General features: G+C 41.0%; 1 protein-coding gene and 1 long non-coding RNA gene across 2 annotated transcripts; both read right to left on the bottom strand.

The window, feature by feature from the left end:
• Window positions 1-3,953: 3,953 nt before the first annotated feature.
• LOC140859704 (uncharacterized) lies at window positions 3,954-5,007 on the bottom strand. The gene is made up of 2 exons (XR_012143408.1): window positions 4,551-5,007; window positions 3,954-4,458 (listed from the first exon to the last, which is right to left on the bottom strand). It is a non-coding gene; the product is annotated as an uncharacterized lncRNA (long non-coding RNA).
• Window positions 5,008-6,512: 1,505 nt separating this feature from the next.
• On the bottom strand, window positions 6,513-10,170 carry LOC105049672 (ribulose-phosphate 3-epimerase, cytoplasmic isoform). The gene is made up of 6 exons (XM_073261990.1): window positions 10,013-10,170; window positions 9,794-9,900; window positions 9,617-9,714; window positions 8,082-8,174; window positions 7,959-8,000; window positions 6,513-7,021 (listed from the first exon to the last, which is right to left on the bottom strand). Exons 2-6 carry the CDS (start codon window positions 9,876-9,878, stop codon window positions 6,875-6,877), a joined length of 465 nt encoding a protein of 154 aa, XP_073118091.1. The 5' UTR covers window positions 9,879-9,900; window positions 10,013-10,170; the 3' UTR covers window positions 6,513-6,874.
• Window positions 10,171-21,791: the final 11,621 nt, after the last annotated feature.

Below are 21,791 nucleotides of genomic sequence, written 5' to 3'. Positions count from 1 at the left end.
GATATATAGTGTTGCGGAAGATTATCTTGTAATCTTATGTGTTAATATGGAATGTCACCCTTAATACCCATATATTATTTTACTATTATTATGTAGATAGATTTTTTATTATACTATTTGTATTTATATTTTTTATTTTTTATTTAAAAATATAAAAAATAAAAAAATAAAGCTTCACATATGGTATTGTGGGAGATTATTTTATAATCTTATGTGTCAACATAAAATGCCACTCCTAGTACCCATGTATTGCTTTATTATTATTATATAGAATAGATAGATAGATTTTTTTATCATACTATTTATGCTTTATTTTTTATTTAAAAAATAAAATAAATAAAATTTGATACGTGGCGTTGTGGAAGATTATTTTATAATCTTACATGTCAATACGGAATATCACCCCTAATACTCGTGTATTGCTTTGCTATTATTATATAGATAGATAGATTTTTTTATCATACTATTTATATTTATATTTTTTATTTTTTATTTAAAAATATAAAAAATAAAAAAAATAATAATGATATGTGGCGTTACGGAAGATTATTCTATAATCTTACATGTAACATAGGATGCCACTCCTAAATCCATGTATTACTTTATTATTATTATATAGAATAGATAGATAGATTTTTTTTATCATACCATTTATATTTTATTTATTTTTAAAAAAATATAATAAATAAAATAAATAAAATTTGATATTGATGTTGTGGAGATTATCTTATAATCTTATATATCAATACAGAATATCACCCTAATACTCGTGTATTACTTTACTATTATTATATAGATTTAAAAAAATAAAACTTGACACGTGACGTTGTGGAAGATATTTTATAATCTTACATGTCAATACGAAATGTCATTCTCAATATCCATGTATTGTTTTACTATTATTATATAGATATAATATGTATCCTAATAATTCAAAGTGGTGACGAGGATTTTGGTTGTAATTACAAATTATCTTGCTTAGTATCTTAGCAAATTGGATCATGAAGAGTGATGGTTGTTTAGACTAAGTGGTCTATGGAAACCATACATTAAATAGTTCAAGTAGGTAGTATGCTGATAGAGTTAAAGGTGGGGCCTAGTTAGGTCAAAATCTAGCTTGATCCAGATCCAAACCAAACTAGCTTTGGATTCCATTCAATTCATGCCTCTTTATAAGGCTAGTCTAGGTTGGGTTTAGTAAGTGGATCCAGTCAGGAATATATTTAGTTCTACATTGGTTATTCATTGGAAAGATCTTGGATATTTGTACGGATCAGAAAACCTAAATAATATCTTCCGACTAGCTTTTTTAGATGAAATCCTGTATTATTACAAATGCTATCAAAGTCGACTCAGCTGATGGTTATGTGGATTAGGAGATACTATAATATAGATTTAGTGAAGTTGACTACGAGCCAATCGTAGTATTTATAAATAGAAGTATAAATTTAAATCCTTAACCTGATAAGAATGCTATGACTTAAAGCAGAAAAGCATGTGAAAACTCGTACAGACGTGTATTAAGTCCTACATTGATTATTCATTAACAAGATCTTGCATACTTATATAGAATCGAGAATCTAAATAATACCTTCCAACTGATCTTTTTGGATGAGATCTTGGATTGTTACATTACATAAATCTAAATTCATTCTATTTTCTTTTGTTGTAAGATTGGATAAGGTCTACTTACTTTAGTTTTATTCATGGTTGTTTAGCCAAATAAATATTTGGGCATTTGAATAAAATCCCAATAATGAAGGATGATCTGGGATTTCAAAAATTTGAGAAGCATCTGTTTTGCATTTATTCAGTTTTAATCTAGTTAAACTATTCGTAGAAAGGAAACAACTATTTTAACCTAGTTAATGGTGAACTTGAGCAATACCTAAAATTTGAACCCTGTAACTTACTCCATAGGCAAGAGCTTATGGAGAGGTTTCAACTAATTGAGCAACTGAACAAATGCCTTTTTGAGTAAAGTTATTCAATTATGTGTTAAAATTATTAAAATTCAAATAGAGTTCAGAGAACTATGCCTGAGCTTTTGACCAAACTTTCGTGGGTGCAATCGGGTTCATTCAAGTCGGGATTGAACAACTATAATGTTACAAATTTCATATTATCCAATTGCATGCTAGGTTTTGGCTTGGATCCTTGTGAAACCCGTGCATCTTAAATTTCGGGTATTATTTGGCTCCAAATTTGTTCAATCCTGACTCCAAAGATCTACCATGTGATCTCTTAGGTTGTGTTTGATGCATCGCCAGACAATCTTGAAAGATAATGTGGATTGCCTTCAAGATAGATTGCATCATTAAATTGATAATAATGTTGATTACTGTGTTTGGTACGCATAGGTAATATTATAGTAAAATTACTGAAAATTTGATTGACATATTTGGTATGACAATTAGATTACCAATAATGTGAAATCAAATTTTCAAAATATCTCCAATAATTTTATCATGATGCTCTTCTTTTTCTCTGATGGAAAGTAGCTGGAGTGGTGTAGGTGTGGTGGAAGTGTGGAGAAGTGGTGAACCAAGGGTGTGAGGAACTACGGGCACTAGAGGGGTGAGGAGGCGACAGACGCATGTGGAACCGTGGGGGTAGTGGGGATAGGCATGGAGGAGCCAATGAGGTGTGCTGGGAGATAAGGACGGAGGAACCGCGGGCAGGCAAAGGGAGATGGAGGAGCCGCGGGCTGGGGGTGCACGTAAAGGAGGTGAGGGAGGGTTGGGCAATGAGTTTTGTGTGATTTTTTTTTAAAAATAATTTTATCCAAAATTTGTATTGCAATATTATCAAAAAAATGATGATCTGGATAGTCACCCTTTCCAATGTAATTCAGATTGTCTCCCATAAGATAATCTGGATTACCATCCAAAAGTATATCAAACACAGTAATCCAGATTACCACATTAAATTGCCAGCAATCTGAATAAATTGCCAGCTACTAAATGCAACCTTAAGATTATCAAGGAACAGTTTTTCCCTCCACTCTTTTTTACAAGGTTTATAATTACAAGGAGACCTCAAATTCTTATGAATTATGAAATTATTATTTAATTTTTATCATATTCACAACCATACTTTAAATTTAATAATAACAAAAATAATGTCTTGTTCAGTAAATAATTATTTCATCAAATCCAACATTGTTTATAATCATTGGTTGTTACCTTTTCACCATATTTTATTCTGAAATAACTTATTCATTAAGACAAATAATAATCTAGGCACATAAAATTAGGAACTTTTTATAAGCGAAATTAACAGTTGCAGAGTTCTGACTTTATTGAAATTGTTTCGACTATGTTTATTGATTCTGATGAGACTGTCTGAGTAGGAAAAGAGAGAGCCAGAAAGGTAATAACCGTGGGGGATTTTGATTGGGAGAAGAGATCCAACAAAGGTTTTAATTTGGAGCTTTCTGGTGGTCTCATTTGTTGTTTTCCTTCTTGTGATCACCACCTAGTGACCTAGTGGCATTTGCATGGATGCTGCTGGCTTTAATAACCGAAAGACCAACCACATTAAATTCCAAGTCCAAAGAAGTCACGCCATGCAACTCTTTGAGAGTTTTCAGAGGCTACCATTCCACCAGTTTTGATCTCTTCTTTTTAAGTTTATTAATTTTATGCAGTAGTTAATAAACATTACAGAAACCAGAATGCAGTGCGCGTGTCTCAGATTGGTTCTTCTGAGTCCAAAAAGTTGGGTGCTTGCGAACTAAGAATGCGTTTGGTTATAATTTTTATTTTTATTTTTTAAAAAATATTTTTTATTTTTTTATTTTGGCTATGAAATAAAAATAAAAAATATATTTGGTAACTAGTTGCTATAAAACAAAAAGTAAAAAATAAAAAAATATTTTTGATAAGTATATAATATTTTGTTATTATTTTATATGTTAAAAAAGAAAATCCAAATCACCGAATCAAACCATATGCTTGAGTTAATCTATTAGCAATTCTATCTCTAATTGTACCCATCTCTCATCGAGAGTTAGTAGTCCTATCAATACTTGTAGTAGTTTGGATAGGGCATCAATCTCATCTTCAACAATAATATTTCATCTGCATACTCAATAAAAAAACTATCCTATCGTGCTTTCTTCCTAATATAAATATGAATTGCACATGCAGCTATAACAATTCGTGCTTACTTTTATAAAGAATATGGAGCATCTCCTTAAGATAGAAAATTGCTTCTTCAACACTTTGTTTGAGCGCAGCAGAGTATGCGCAAGCTGGAGCATGCTTGCAATTGTCATCCAATTCGGCTTCACATCATTACCACCCTACCGCATCTCCTCAAACAAAGTCAATGCACGGTCTGCCAACCCATTCTGAGAGTACCTTAATATCATCGCAGTCCACGAAACGACATTTGTACTAGACAATGCCGCAAAGAACTCCTCTGCAGCCTTAAAGTCCTCGACTTTCATATATCCTGCAATGAGGCCATTCCATGATAAGGTGTCTCTAATATTCATTAAATCAAACAGGTGACGCACATCATTGATCTCGCTACATTGAGCATACATATTGATCAAGGAGCTATCTATATAGAGGTCCTGCTCAAGGCCCCGCCTCAAGCACTAGGAGTAGACAGATTGTCCAAAGATACAGAGCCGACATCGGTGCAGCATTTGAGCACAAATGAGAAGGTAAAGTGGTCGAGCAACAGGCCAAAAAAGAGCATTTCATCAAAGCGCTTGAGGATGTCCTCCGATATGCTGTAAAGAGAGTGGCCCCGGATAAGGGCATTGAAGAGGAGGGAGGAGGGGCAAGGAGTGCGGTGGAGAAGGGAGGCAACACGAAGATCATTGGAGTGGAGTACATGAAGGCGATCCTCGCGGTGAGAACTGCATCAGATTGGAGGCCTCCAAGGGTGACATGGGCATGGAGCTGGCGTCGAGGCGAAGGAAATCGGTGGTGCAGGTGAAGAGCTGGAATATTGGTATGTTGAGAGCCAAAGAGGGGGGCGGAGGTGGCGAGCGTTGGGGGAGTCAGGGTAGGTCGGAAGAAGCAAAAATAAATTTTAAAAAATAAAAAAAATTTACTGTTATAAAAAATAATTATTTTTATTTTTTTATTTTTTTATTTTTTATTTTTCGTGATGTTATCAAACATTGCATTTTGAATTTGACTTTTCAAAAATCAAAAAATAAATAAAATATTTTTTTATGGTTAACCAAACGCATCTTAAAAAATCGAACACCATTAAAAAAATTTTAAAACATTGCAACAATTACACCAGCAAGAATCCAAAGGTTATGGTTGCAGGGTTTACCTGCTTGATTTTGAAGTTTTATTTGCTGAGCATGCTTTTCATTTTCTACTTAAAAAATGATTATTGTTGCGGTCAAAGGCTCGTGCTCGAATGGGTCGTTCATCGTTATAGCATGAGATCTCACGATTTTATCATTCAAAATGCGCCTTATGTAGGAAAAAAGATTCCATCCCATATAAGCCAAAATTCTTTTTACTTACAATCAATATAAGACTAATAATACCCTCTTCCCAAACAACAACAATTATTAAAAAAAATTAATTATACGAAGTAAAATTTTAAAAAAATAATAATAATAAGATAAACAAAAATACTATGCATCACATTTCTCCTTTCTTTGAAAGTCGCCAAATTTTATGTATATATGTAGTTATGTATGCACATATATACATACGTGCGTGCCGGCATGCGTATGTAAATATAGGAAACATATCAAGTGAGAAGAGTGATTTAATATGAGAAACATAATAATAATCCTTAAATTCCATCAGTGATTCTGATGAACGTCGCATGTGCGTTAAAAAAATTAAAAAAAAGAATGAATGAATAAACCTAAAAATATTTGAACAATTTGGACAACCGTAACACTCACCTAAATCGTTGTAGATCCAATGATTATTATTATGTCCTCTCACACCTCATATTAACCACTCCTCTCACTTGTTATGCTTTATATATATATATATATATATATATATATATATATATATATATATAGACATGAAATCCATCCAAATATATCTAATTTTAACATCATTGCTTGATTTTTTTTGACTGTGTTAATAGAAACCCTTGATTATTTTAAAATATTATTTCCAATAGACCTAACTTCCTCGATGGTGTTCGGCTTCACATGAAGCAAGCTAACCAATAGTTGGGATTTGGCTTACCGAAAAAAACAAAAATAGTTGGGAATTGCAATGAATACTGAACTAATTGAATCTCAGACTCTTTCAAACTAACTTTTTGAAGTTGGGTTAGCCACCTCACATACCATTGATAAATGAAATGGAGAGGCCATGTTAGTGAAATACTAGTTAGCAGCTTAACTTAGAGCTTATCCTAGGATCTCCGAAGTCCTGCTAGTTTGTGAAAACTTGTGGATTTTTAACAAACCTAATGCACAAGAATGGCTAAAAGTAGTTTGCACAGGATCAAACATGGACATAATGTAAGACAAACCTTGCTTCTCAGTTTGTGCCCAGGTCATGTAGCCTGCTGCTCCATTGCAGAGATGATTCTTCTTATTTCTTGCTGATGAGGTCCCCTCACCTTGAGGTACTTATTTCATTTTCTTAGTGTTTGATCGAAAAATATAACATAGACAACAACAATGGAATAATTGCCCAACCTAGCCCCAATCATATCATTACATTTAGTGCCTTGACGATAATGGCCTACGATCAACACTCAATCATCACTCGACAGTAGGCCACCTTTAAAATGCTCCTCTATGAAGCTTACCGACAATGCATTATATATGCTGCTTTTGTCTTGCATGTTTTTATTTGGATGGATATTTGATGTAGATTGGACTAGTATGACAAACAATTCAACAAGTTGATTAACTGTTCTATTGAGCTACTTCCACGCTCTTCCTTAAGATAGATATGACTTGTGCTGGCTCTGCAGCTCCAAATACAGAACTTCCTGCTACGATACAATTTGCTCCTGCTGAAGCTGCCATATCAATGGTTGAAGGACCCAAGCCTCCATCCACCTATATGAACATTCAAATGATGCTATTAGAACAACTTAAAACATTGAACTCCTTGTAATATCCATGAAAAAGCAAGGAAAAAAAAAATCCATTTCTGAAAGAAACTAGCCGATAAGCAACTTGAACATCAGTTCTCTGTCATGCCTTTTACACAAGTTTAAATTGGTCTCATAACAACAGTCTATAAGCATGGTATATGGTCTTAGCATCTATGCATTAAACAGCTCCAGGTTTCAGTATGACATGCAATCTGACTGGAACAGATCGCCATGAGGCTGCAGTCCTTTTTTTTTTCAATTTTTTCAGGTTCGATCAGGTGGGTATCTTTTCTAGTCAGGTCTGGTAAAACATTTAAAACTGTTTTAGTAGTTTTTCTTTTTTCCAAGATAGATTTCCAGATCCTATTTTTCCAGGTCCAATTTTTTTCAATCCCTGGACTCAATTCAAATCAGTGAAGAGACCTAAACACTGGGACATGGATGGATAGATCCATGAGCTTTTGTCCCAAGTTGAGATCAGATCCAGGTTAGATCCTTTCCGAGTGCATATGGGTAACCAACTAATGTAAACATCAGATGTGGATAATCATAACAAAGGAAGGACTTCTGGTTGTTCACCGTAGTATTAACATAAAAAGTAATTTCTCTTAATCAGTAAATACGCAAGTACTACTATGTGCTCAGATTACAAGACCACATTAAATATCGAGTGAATCACATCAGAATAAGCTAATCTGCATCTTGGGATTCAAGATCATTGTGATAGATGGTCCATTTGGCACGAACCAAAAGATCCATAAATAAGAAAGGGCTCCGATAGAAGGCATTCTTGACCAAATACCAGCCATCAAGGGGGAAAAAAAAAAAGCAGCACCAACAACAACAACAAACCCAAAAAGAAGCCAAAAAAAAGGGTCATCTTGAGGAGAATGCTTTACCTCAATATCAAGAGAAGGGTACTTCTTTCTCAACAAGCGTACCTGTAAAAACAAGAAATTTGACCAGGATGACCATAATGGACATAAGCAATATCAGTAACATGACAGGGAAAGTATACGCACCTTGTCCATCATATCTGGCATGAACTTTTGACCACCAAAACCAGGTTCCACTGTCATAACAAGAACCAGTTCTACAGGATTTTCTCCTTCAACCTTTAAAACATAAAGGCAAAAATCATGTATCAAGTTAATTTCACTAAAAATCACCTGCAAAATCAACAGTCCCATCAAGATCCCATGGTTTACACCGTCCGATAGCATATATTCCAGTTCATAAAATACAAGACTTGTTAAATATGAATCACAGTTGCATTTCAACGTCTGTGAATTCTCAACTTGTTTGCAAAAGAATGAGATGCATGAGCAGCTCATGTTCGACTAGTAATTGAACTCAAAATAAGCTCATTAATTAATAACAAGCTGAACACGAGCTAGATTTTTGAGCTTGAAACATCAACGAGCTAAACATGAGTCGAAAATTAATTTAGAAAATAAATATAAATGATATATATTATTAATTTGTTATTTATCTGTGAAAGCATTCCTTCTAATTTGCATTTTCTCAGCTCCTGTTTTAGGCTGTTGTACTCTTTTGTTTATCTTCCTTGAGACACACGACGACTAGGTGTGTGGCCCTAATAATGAAGTACATATTATCTCGGCTGTGCCTTTATATCTCAGATCCAGCATAAGATGAGGCTCATGGGTTAAGATATCTCACGGAAGACAACAACCAGCGGCTGGCCCTAATCTGACAGAAGGTCCCTTCCTCACCCTCTTCTTCTACTTATTCTCCTTACAGCATGACAATCTAGGTCCAATGAGCTCCTCCTTTACTTTCTTTCTTTTCCTTGTTTCCCATCTCTCCTTGCTTTCTTCTCTCTCCATCTATAATGGTGCCAGTGGTGGAGTCTTTTCGATCTGCTGCAGTTCCTTGTTTCTTCTCTTATTCTTCTCAAATGAGGCTCCTACTCCACAGCCTTCCATATCTACCTACTCTTCCCACCTACCACCTACCACCAGCCTCCCACCACCCATCCAGGCTTTCTCTTCAAGACCGGTCTCTTGCTGACCCTTAGACTGCCCTTCTCAGCCTTGTAAAGCCAAAAGCTCAAGCTACCTCCATAAATAATGAGCCAAGCTCAACCCAGGTTTTTCTAGCTCAATTCAAGCTCGAGCTCGGCAGGACACAATTTAAAGCCGAGCCGAGTTGAGGCCTAGCTTGCTCAAATTTGGCTCATTTACACTCCTATTGTTAACCATTAAATGGGGAATAAAGAGTAGATCGCCGGTTGGTCCTGAAACATTCTATGCTTTGGATCTAGAAACAACCACCTTGATTTTTTACTTTTTTTTTAAAAAGCGGTAATCATGTTATTCTGTATGAGTCACATCAGGTTAAAACAAGCTTGGAAAATTTCATCACTAAATGTAATAAGCGTAATTTCTTTTTGTCTTTACTAAAATTACAATCAGCAATCAATGCAGAAAACTTAGGTTGGCACATCTTTCTCAAGCCAATGAGCCTAAGACAACACTATTTAAAAAAATGAGATGTTACAAGACCAGAATATCCAGGTAAAGAAGATACTTACCAATGAATAAACTTCTTCCACAGGAGTGCCTGGCTTCAATGCAACACCAGGTCGCATGCCCCTTGTCTTAATCCTGTCAACAAGCTCTTGCCAATATTCTGCACCATTATAAGATGCTCAACATACAAAGCACTATGCTGAAGGCAGAAAAAAAAGAAAGAAAGATCCCTTAACCACCTTTGGCCACTTCAATATGGAAGGTGAAGCCTGATGCACCAGCTTTTGCTAATGGTTCCACATAATCTAAAGGATTTGTAACCATAAGATGGCAGTCCAAGTATGCCCTGGAAAACAAAAAAGGCATGTACCAAATAGGCACATTTATTGACCATAGGTATAAAACTGGATAACTTTAAGTTGTGAGCTCAAAAATACAAATCAAGAAGGAAATTATACTTGGTGTGCTTCCGCAGACTCTCAATAACTGGAGCTCCAATTGTTAGATTGGGGACGAAGTGCCTGTAAGATAAAAATAGTTTCAAGAAACTGGACAGCCTTCCTGATGTAACAACAGTCAGTTTCAAAGGGATGTCTCCGTGTGTGTGTGTGTGTGTGGTGTGTGAGAGAGAGAGAGAGAGAGAATTTAGGAACCAAAATAACCTATATGTTATCGACTAATAGATAATCAATTACTCAAAGATGCTACGAAAATAAATGGAAACCAAAGCATTTAAAATCTAAAATCCACTCTTTAGAGGATGCTAGGATAAAGCATGAAGGCCATGTAGCAACTAATATTACTTTCAAAATTCAAACTAAAGTTGCTTTCAAGCACCTTAAAATTAAGTATTTGGAAAAAGGAATCAGTAGAAACAAGTTGTCACAAACATCGGGTTACTTCAGACAAAGAACTGGTTGCTATTCTCAAATGCAAATTAAGTCAAAAGAGCATTTGGAGATACTTCTTGCCAAGCTTTCCTTTTCTACTTTGAAACCAAGGCTTCCTAACCAAATGAATTCTAAAACTGAAGACTAGACAACCAAAAAGATATGCTCAAGATATACCAAATAAAATCTTAAGTGAAATGACAATCAGGGGTACGGTAGTCTAGATGACAGATATAAAGGAGTCTCAAGTATATATCTGTAGGTGACAAAGACATGCTTTGTATCAAATTTCTTCTTCTGTATATACGAAAGAAACTCAAATGAATCATGAAAACTTTAGGGTGTGCATATTCATATCTAGGAAAGCAAACCAGTTAGGAAACACCTAGGTCAAACAGGTTGTGTAATTACCCATAATCAGAGAAGCTCACCAAACTTAGGTCTGGTTGCATTAGAATCATCAGGCTTACACTCTAAATGGCCAAGTGTGTCAGGCCAGGGGGGCTTGTACCACATTTTTTGGTCCTCCAACTAAATGGTACACGTTCGGCCCAAAATGCTACATTGGGCCCTGATGTGGTAGCCCTACACTGTCTCAAGTTTGGGTAATGTCTAGGTTAACATATATGACTTTTAATTAGTGCCTATAAAATGTGCATCAGATAGAGTAGTCTCAAGTGAACAAAGAGAGTCAAAAATTGAAACAATCAATATAAGGTATGTGCATAAAACTATGAACCCTCAAAATTAAACTTTTCCAAAGCGGATCTTTGTAGAACTTCAAGCTTATACAAACTGATCCCAGTTATAGATTATTTGGAACAGTGAGGGACTTGCCGTAGTACCTGTAAGACCAAAGTGGCTATGCAAATTAAGCTCACATGACAAGAAACCCTCCAAGAAACCAAAAATTCAGGAGAGGTGATAACAAGAGGGAAGAAGTTCTACCCTATGCCTAAGATCAGCGAAGGGCCTGTTTCAAAAATGATTCATAATCTACTACGAAATAGAATTGCATAAATGAAACCAAAAATTCAGGAGAGGTGATAACAAGAGGGAAGAAGTTCTACCCTATGCCAAAGATCAGGGAAGGGCCTATTTCAAAAATGATTCATAATCTACTATGAAATAGAATTGCATAAATGAAACTGACATAAAAATATCTACATTGACAAGCTTTATTTGAAAAAAAAAAAAAAATCTTGTAAGAGATGTAATGGATTGACTGTGATATCATAAAATCAATAGCAACAGGATTCATCTAGATTTATCCACGATCAGAACATCCAGCACACCATATGTCACCTCTAACAATACTAGTACATGGTTCAGATTCCTGAACACCCCTGTTACCACAATTGATGAAGATTGGGAGTAGGAAAGGGTCATTAAATTGAGGGTATGATAGAAGTAAACAATTAATGGCAGACTTTAAACATTAATATGAATTCATATGTGGTGCTTAACCACATCGAAGATAACTATTAACCGCATCTTGTTGACAAAAAGATTGTAAAAGCAAACTTCTGCCAATTGAAGGATCAAGGTTTTATTTCGGTTCTAAAGTAATAATATGGTTGAATTTACACAACTGCAAGAAATTCCCAAGAGATACAGAACGTTAGATTCCAGGGGTTAAGTATGGTTCTGATGGACTTATTTGAGGAATGCAGTTAGAAGTAATAGAACAAGAATAAGCAAAACCTTGTTATTACCAATAAGTGCTCCTAGAGACCATTACCTAACTGTTGAGTGACTGACAACTTCGAGCACAGAGAACAAAAATCAAAAAAAGAAAAAGTTATATCTCTTCAACAAATATTCCTTAGTGCATTCTTCATTTGCTTCATCTATTGCCATTTATGATTCATCCATTTTGCTCTCTGCATGCCAAATGGTATTCTAAGAATTTCTGATGGTTGTAATGCCTAGCAACCACTTTCAAAAATCAACATTTTCAGAGCCAAGGTGGACTGAAGCGGTAGTCAACAACCCTCAACCTCTCAAGAACCACATCTAGTTATGGTGACCGAACATGAAATGGCCCTTGCATGGTTCTTCCTCTGTTTATGATGAGGAGCCTTGACTTTCACTTTAATTGTCAGACATGCATACTGAAAATTAATCAGAATTAATAATTGGAAAAATCATTGTATCTGTCACTAAGTCTCTAGAATACAGACACTAGAAATTGATAAATTCCGCTGCAGACTTCCATATGCATGACTGAAGGCACAAGAGTAAATTGAGAGCCCAAGTTTCAAGATTACACATGTAACTTGAGAATGTTTACTCACCCATCCTGCAAATGCACAAATAGAAAATAATATCAGACCACGCATTTAGGAGATGATGAAGCATAATCAAAATACAACATAATCCAGTATACTTGATTCGTCTAAAACCCTGCTTGCCGATATAAGGCAGCATAATGTGACCATACAAACTTATTGATCAATTTAAACAATGAAGAACAGGTTCTTTGAAACTATAGGCATCAATCACTTAGTCTCATGTATTAAAAGCCAAAAACATTAGACTGACAAAACATTCATTTTTGCAGAAAGCAGAAGATAGTAGAAACTGCCCTTTAAAGCTTAATCCTTTCTGAAATATTAAACTAAAAGTGCACATCTATTGGACTGAATAAAAGTATATGCAAAGATAAAATAAAAAAATATACATATGTAAATGAACCACTTTGCACGTCTCCAACCACAATAACAATAAAATGAACCAACACAGTCTGTGCACGCATGCGCGCGCGGTGAGTATACTGAAGATGTTTGCCAGTTTTCAGACCTGTACTACGTAAAATAATTTAGTCAAGGCGACACAAGCATTTCTACAACCCATGCTAACATATATGTCATGCCCCCGAATCCAGCATCCAGATCGAGCATGTGATGGCCGCACACTCATTAGGACAATACCCTAAAGAATATACAAGCCTGATTTTTTATCAATACACAATCCTATGCTCCTCACTGATTGGTCCCAAGCCCCACAGTATCTTCTGCATCTGAAAAAAATAGAAAAAGGGGATGAACTTTACGGGCTCAGTAAGTTACCAATATCTCTGAGGGATCAAGCATAATTAAATTTTTTTTCTAAATATAGTAATAATAGATGCATGAACCAATATAATTTTAATTTTCAAAATATGCCATGTGTAACAATAAGATTTAAAAATCTCACTGCCTTCGTTGACTACGGCTACGATCAACCCCATGATAAGATCTAGAAGAAACTAACCCTGAATACAGAACATCCGATCCATCAGCGTGTACTAGTGTTTAGCCCCACTAGCTAGGCCCAAAAGAAAACTAGTTTTGATTCACACGGCCATGATTAGCCCCGTGACAAGGCAAAGAAATTAGTCTTGAAAACAAACATACAAACACATCGTGTGCCAGCGATCAGCCCCAACTGGCTAGATCTACAAGGACTAACTCTGCCAGCGATCAGCCTCGACTAGTTAGATCCAGAAGAAACATGTTTCTGACGTTTGGCTAATGATTAGTTCCATTGGCTAGACTCAGATCATAGTCTAACTAGAGAGTTTTTCTCATGATTTCACCATAACCAATTTCTCATAAATAATCATACTTATAGTATCAACCCAAATTTTCACATCCTCCAAAAGAGTAACAAAATAATTTTTTTATTCAAAAATTCATGCAAAGGTGAATATGCATAATTTTTTTTTCATAAATCATGCAATATTAAAACAAAGGAAACATCTCTTTCCAAATTTTGCATCATGCAAAGGTGACATCATGCTTGGTCCAACATTTTAAATTATTTTTCATGCATAAATATATACTTTCAAACTTTAATAATTTCTAAATATTTTATGCACAAAATCTATTTTTAAAGACATAAATACGTACAAAAATAAACCCAAAGATAAAAAAAACTTATAGATAATCGAATCCAAATATCACGATTTTCGACATGTGGTCTGATCCTTAGATCCGTGCTTCTCCCAATAGATCAAAATCCTGGATCAGCTATATTTCATTAATGAATAGAAAATTAGACTAGTTAGACTCGATCTGATCAATCAGAAGAGGTACAAAGAAAAAGCAATCATGGTCCGATCTATTAGATCTAACTCAACTAACCTAGAAAGGAGAGAGAGAAGCTCCGTCTAAATTGCGATCAAATTGGATCACAGGCAAATCCATACGTCTTGGATTGATCTGAATCTAATCAGGATTGGAATCTGATTAACAAGACGGTTTCATAAAAAAATTGGCTTTCCCTCTGCCCTTCTTCTTTTTTCTTCCTTTTTTCCTCTTCTTTCCCTTTTTTCTTCTTTTTTTCTCTCTCTCTCTCTTCCTCTCATTCTCTTTCCTCTTTTCTTTCTTTCTCTCTTCCCAAGCCGAAGAGGATTTTCATGACAAGGGAGAGGGCAGAGGGGAGAAAAAATGGGGTCGACGGCAGTGGTGGTGCGGCAGTGGTGACAATAGGGTGCAGCCGAAGGGTTGATTCCGACAGGTATGCTTTCTAGAACTAGAGAGATGGAGAAATTTGGGAAGAAGAGGGTTTTCGAGCGATGATGACTTGATTGTGGAGTCTGACAGCTGTCGGAGGTAAGAAAAAATGAGATAGGAGGTGAGGGAGGCTATGACGGTGGTATGGACCAAGGAAGGAGGGGATTTACAGGAAGAGAATGGGAAGGGGATGACTTGATCATCTTCGGATAAAGCCAGCCGTTCATCGGCATAATCAATCCAACAATTGACCCCCTTCTAGCATACAACTCTATCTGATCACACGACGCAGCCTTATTAGATTGGGCAGGTGATAACCTTCCACTGTTCCGATCGCTTCTCAACAATTTTTTTTAAACTTTCCGGTGAAGTCGGCAAAGCTTGCTGACTCCACATTGAACCAAGTCCAATGGGACTGATTCTCCCAATATATATTGGTTAAAGTGAAATATGAGGAGTGTTGGTGCAAAAATCCGCTTGCACCGGAGAAGCTGGAGTCGGGGAAGCCGCGGTCGCCGCCGGGACCTGCAAGGGAAGTCTAAACCGGAGGTGGGGTTGCTCCGACAAGACCCTCCGACGCTCAAGTCAGTTCTCTGCCTCAACAAGAATGGAGTGCTCGAACGGAGAATTTAGCAGAGTTTTGAGATAAGAAAAAATGAGCTTAAAAAATAACGTATCTGGATCTCCCCTTTTTATAGGCGGAGGAGGCAACGGGTTGATGGCGACGTTTGTAACCGTCCGGTAGTGGGCCGCCCAGGGTCAGAGGAATTGATTGCGAAAGGTAGTGGGGTAGACCCGTGGCTATTGTCATAGCCTGCCACGTAGGGCCCGTTGCAGGTGGTGGAGCGGCGTCCGTTGCCGCTAGCTGTCAGCGAGTAGTGGGATCGTGCAGCACCTGCTGCAGGGAGCGGAGCAGAATCGTGGCTGTTGATACAGCCTGTCAGAGAGTAATGGGTCCGCCGCAGGGGGTGATGGAGCCGCGCGGAATCCGCTACAGGAAATGGAACAGGATCATAGTTGTTATTGTGATCTGCCAAGGGACGCGGATCTGTTGATTGAGGCTCGGCAGTGGTCGGAGATTGGCCTTTGAAGGAGTCCGGGAGGAGTTCTCCTTTCGGTTGAGGTCGTGGGTGGAGTCCGGCTCCGGCAGCTGATACTGAGGTCGGAGACTGAGGGCGGAGCCCGGCTCTCGCAGGAGTCCGGGTGGAGCCGTTCCGCTGTTGATGGAGGAGCCCGGCTCCCGTAGGAGTCCGGGCGGAGCCGTTCTGCTGTCGAGGGAGGAGCCCGGCTCCCGTAGGAGTTCGGGCGGAGCCGTTCTGCTGTCGAGGGAGGAGCCCGGCTCCCGTAGGAGTTCGGGCGGAGCCGTTCTGCTGTCGAGGGAGGAGCCCGGCTCCCGTAGGAGTCCGGGCGGAGCCGTTCTGCTGAGGATTTTGGCTGCGGGTATTTTATACCCAACACCAGTCCCCCTACTTCCGAGTTTGAATTTCAAGCGAAGGAAGTACACAGAGAGAGATGTGCGCAGCCGAAATTACCCCCTCGATCCCTGCGCACTGCCGCCCCCACTTAATGCGCGCACGCCAGAATCCGTTTTTCGGTGAAGGCGACTTGAAAAGTCTTTTCGGAACCTCCGCTGAAACGCGATCCCAAGCATCGCTCTGCGGGAATCTGTGAGCGGTTAACCCTCGATGGCGGTGAAGGGGATAAGCGCGCCACGTGGCACACACCAGTTGGCCCAGGAATACCCGCCGCCATAACTGCGCCAGGATCCATCGGCTATTTAAACCCCTCAGTCCCTTCGTGATTTCATCCTGGCGCTGTTCTTTCATCTGAGGGTCCTGCTTTTCCAGTCCTTGTCTCTGTCTCCTTCCCTCACACCATGTCCTCTACTCGGGAGGTTGTTCTTGAGGGAATTTTTAGGGTTTGGAGGAAGGTGAGGAGGAGAATGGCGGCTGGTGAAAATCTCCGTCGTTCTAAAGGGAGCCCAAGGAAGAATTCCTTCAACAACAGGGGTTTAATAACGGGGGTTGTTGGTGAAGTTATTCTGCCCGCGAATCTCGGAGTAGCAAGGCGGGGTGATACCGGTCAAGAGGGCAGAGTAGACGTCATAAGCCATGACGGGATCCTTGACGCCGTCGGGGCCGAGAGACCAGAGGCGGTCGGCGTCGACGGTGGGGCAGTAGAACTTGTTGCGGGGACGGTGGAAGTAACGCATGCCGACCTTGCCGGAGCGTCTCGGGTGGCGGCCGTCGTGGTGCATTCGGAGATGAGGCATATCTCTGGTGTCCCAACCGCTCCTGAAGTGGCTACGGTTCTTCTTGAAACAGGTCTTCGCTATTGCCGCCGTTACCTCCACCGCCTCCGGAGATCTATCCCACCCCTTTCCCGCTAAGGTTGGGACTTCGGGAACAGAATGAGGCGAGATGGGGCGAGAGCTGTTACACGCACTGGAGAATGCGACTGAGAAGGATAGAGACGGAGTTCGTAGCTCGGAGCGGCCTCCGGTTCGTCCTGCTCGAACCGTGCTCGCAATACTTGCGATGACGTGTATCTTCTTTTTTCCTGACCCACCGGGTCCTGTAACGCGTACTTCTGTTAAATGAAAAAGTGATTTCAGTATCTTGTTTGCATCTTGTGTTAAATAGTTGTCTGCCGAACTTCTTCATTTTCCTTTTCTTCTCTTTGTCTGTGTTACGTCGTTCCAAGGTCGTCGGCGACCTTTTCAGTTCATGTGGGGTCGTCATTCGCCGAGCTTCTTTTCGGCTTTTATGCCGTTAGGAGATACCCACTTGTCAGGTTTGCTGGGATTTTTCTCCGCTGAGGTCGGGGCTAAGTTCGGCTCCCTTGATAATCCGAACGGAGAAGCCCTCGGAAGTTGGGGTAGTTTGGTCTTCGTAAAAGTCAGGGCAAAGTCTTTCTGTAATCAAAGTCATAAGTAAAGTCCGGCTTCCGTAGAAGTCCGGGCGGAGTTGTCCTGTAGCTGATGTTGGCGGTGGAGCCTGGCTCCCGTAGGAGTCCGGGCGGAGTCTGGGTGAAGTCTCTTTTTCCTCTCTCTTCTTTTTTTTTTTTTTTTTTGAAACCTGGCTCCCGTAGGAGTCCGGATGAAGTCTTCTTTGGCGTAGGGACCCGGCTCCCGTAGGAGTCCGGGTGAAGTCTTTTTGGCGGCGGGACCCGGCTCCCGTAGGAGTCCGGGCGAAGTCTTTTTTGCGGCGGAACCCGGCAGAGTTTTCTTGGAGGCGGAACCCGGCTCCCGTAGGAGTCCGGGCGAAGTTTTCTTGGAGGCGGAACCCGGCTCCCGTAGGAGTCCGGGCAGAGTTTTCTTGGCGTAGGAACCCGGCTCCCGTAGGAGTCCGGGCAGAGTCTTCTTGGCGTAGGAACCCGACTCCCGTAGGAGTCCGGGCCTTCCACTTTGCTCATGTCAGGGCGAGGTTCTCCTCCTGTTCCTGACAGGGCTGCGGGGGCACATTAGGGCGTTGCGAGGCCTCTCCTCCCATCCGGTCTAAAAGAACCGGGCCTTCGACTTTGCTCAAGTTAGGGCGAGGTTCTCCTCCTGTCCCTAACAGGGCTGTGGGGGCACATATGGGCGTTGCAAGGCCTCTCCCCCCATCCGGTCTAAAAGAACCAGGCCTTCGACTTTGCTCAAGTTAGGGCGAGGTTCTCCTCCTGTCCCTAACAGGGCTGTGGGGGCACATATGGGCGTTGCAAGGCCTCTCCCCCCATCCGGTCTAAAAGAACCGGGCCTTCGACTTTGCTCAAGTTAGGGCGAGGTTCTCCTCCTGTCCCTAACAGGGCTGTGGGGGCACATATGGGCGTTGCAAGGCCTCTCCCCCCATCCGGTCTAAAAGAACCGGGCCTTTGACTTTTATAAGGTTGCCCTCTCGTTTTTGATACCGTCTGCTTGAATTGTCCCAAGACAAATGGGCACGCATTTTTTGATTAGGACGAAATCACTGGTAGTACATCCGTAAGTTTTCTGAGCTCCACGGTCGCGGGAGGTTGGCTCCTCCGAGTTCCTTAAGATAATAAGTTCCAGGTCGGACTACCTCTTTGACCTCATAAGGTCCCTCCCAGTTTGGGGCAAGCTTCCCCTGGCCCTGTGGTTGTGAGACAGCAGCTCGCCGGAGCACTAGATCCCCTGCTTTGAATGCCTTGTTCTTGACTCGGCGTTGTAATATCGAGCAACTTTCTGTCTGTAGGCTGCCATTCGAACCTGAGCAATCTCCCGCCTTTCTTCCAGTAGGTCGAGGTTGGCTCTGAGACTTTGCGCGTTTTGGGGTTCGTCGAATGCCACGACTCGTGCCGACGGGAGTTTAAGCTCGATCGGGATGACGGCTTCCGTACCAAAGGCTAAAGCAAAGGGAGTCTCTCCTGTAGGCAACCTCTGGGTGGTCCGATAAGCCCATAGCACATGATAAAGTTCGTCCGCCCAGTTTCTTTTGCTTTTTCGAGCCTGGTCTTAATCCCCTGCAAAAGGGTTCTGTTTGTTACCTCGGCTTCGCCGTTCGCCTGGGGATGGGCCACTGATGTGAATTTGTGGGAGATGTTTAGGTCTTCACAAATTCAGCAAATCTGGCTCCCGCGAATTGCCGTCCATTATCAGTGATTAGGGTTCTAGGCAAACCGAACCTGCATACGATTGATTTCCAGACGAAATCCTGCACTTTCGCCTCTGTGATTTTTGCTAGTGGCTCGGCCTCGACCCATTTGGTGAAGTAGTCGATTGCTACAAGGAGGAATTCCTTTGACCAGACGCCATGGGAAAGGGGCCAAGAATATCCATCCCCCACTGCGCAAAAGGCCATGGGGCACTCAAGGGTGTAAGCTCGGTAGCAGGTTGTCTCTGGACGTTGGCGTATCTCTGGCATCGATCATACTTTTTGACATTTCGATTGAATCATGGTGCATTGTTGGCCAGTAGTACCCTTGGCGGAGTAGCTTGTGGGATAGAGACCTGGCACCCAAGTGGCTTCCGCAAGCTCCCTCATGTACTTCCCATAAAGCGTAGTCAGCTTCTGAGGGTCGGAGGCATCTCAAGAGAGGCAAGGAGTACGATCTTTTGTACAATTTGCCCTCATAAAGGATGTACCGGGAGGCTTGATTTCGGAGTTTCCGGGCTTCTTTCGCGCCTGGGGGAGAATCCCATCTCTAAGATAGGTTATTAGCGGGTCGACCCAGCTGGGCTCGTGGTCGATCTCCATTACGAGTCGCGGTTCTTCCGTACTCGGATGTTTTAAAACTTCAAAGAGGACGCCTTTTGGCAATTCGGCCGAGCCGATGTCGCCAGTTTGGAGAGAAGATCGGCTCTGGTGTTCTCCGACCTTGGAATTTGCCTGATGTCGAAATTGCCAAAGGCAGGGATGAACTCCTTCACCTTCTCAAGATATTTGGCCATACTGTCCTCCCGCGCTTCAAAGCTCCCGCTGACTTGCCCCACCACAAGTTGGGAATCGTGTGCACCCGGAGTTGACCTATTCCGAGCTCCCTGACGATCCTCAATCCTGCGATCAGAGCTTCATACTCCGCTCCATTGTTTGTTGCGGGAATTCGAAACGCAGAGCGTACTCCGCAACGACTCCCTCTGGGCTGGTCAAGATCAGGCCTGCACCCGCGCCTGCCATGTTGGAAGATCCGTCCACATGGAGGGTCCAAAAGCTATCGGAGGAACGGCTTTTTCGTCGGGGGAGTTCGGTTGAGTCCTCAGGTCGTCAATTTCGTTTTGCTCAGGTTCGGCCTCCTCGGAGATAGTGCATTCTACTATGAAATCCGCCAATACTTGGACTTTTATTGCCGGTCTAGGTTTGTAGTTGATGTCAATTCTGTGAGCTCGATTGCCCATTTCGCCATTCTCCCGGAGATATCAGCTCGGTGCAAAACCGCCTTGATCGGTTGGTCGGTGAGTAACGTCACCGTGTGCCCTTGAAAGTAAGGCCGGAGTCTCCGAGCTGCAATCAACAAGGCGTAGGTCAGTTTTTCTAATTTAGTATACCTGGTCTCGGCGTCCCTCAATACGCGGCTAATGTAGTAGACCGGTCGCTGGACTTTCATTTCCTCTTTAACAAGGACAGCTGCAAGGGCTGTGGGAGAGACTGCCAGGTACAAAAATAATTTCTCCTTGGGCTCGGGCTTCGCCAGCAGTGGGGGCGAGCTAAGGTAGCTTTTTAATTCTTCGAATGCCGTTGGCATTCAGAGGTCCAGTAGAAGTTCTTCGGCTGCTTGAGGTTTGAAAGAAGGGCAGACATCGTTCGGCCGACTTGCGACAAAGCGATTAAGAACCGCGACTCTTCCCGTGAGGCATTGAACCTCCTTGATCGACCTTGGGGCAGTCATATTTTGGATGGCGTGAATTTTCTCCGGATTGGCCTCGATCCCGCGCCCCGACACCATGAAGCCCAGGAACTTTCCTGAGGTTACCCCAAAGGCGCATTTGGTCGGGTTCAGCTTCATTCTATACTTTCGAAGAGCGCCAAAGGTTTCCTCGAGGTCGGCGACATGATTTCGAAAGACCTGCTTTTCACGAGCATATCGTCCACATAAACCTCCATATTTCGGCCGATCTGCTCCTTGAAGATTTTGTTCACCAGTCGTTGATAGGTTGCGCCCGCGTTCTTGAGGCCGAACGGCATAACCCTGTAGCAGTAAAGGCCGCGATTAGTGATAAAAGCAGTTTTCTCTTCATCTTCCGATGCCATTCTAATCTAGTTATAGCCGGAGAATGCGTCCATAAAAGTGAGAAGCTCATGGCCTGAGGTAGCGTCCACCAGTTGGTCGATCCTGGGAAGGGGTAGCTGTCCTTTGGGCAAGCCTTATTCAGCTTTTTGAAATCGATACACATCCTCCACTTGCCGTTTGCT

Source organism: Elaeis guineensis, chromosome 8 (assembly GCF_000442705.2).
Source record: "Elaeis guineensis isolate ETL-2024a chromosome 8, EG11, whole genome shotgun sequence".
In the NCBI taxonomy this organism is placed as follows: Eukaryota; Viridiplantae; Streptophyta; class Magnoliopsida; order Arecales; family Arecaceae; genus Elaeis; species Elaeis guineensis.
Note: the sequence above shows the minus strand (reverse complement) of the source record. Positions and strands in the feature narration are given on the sequence as shown.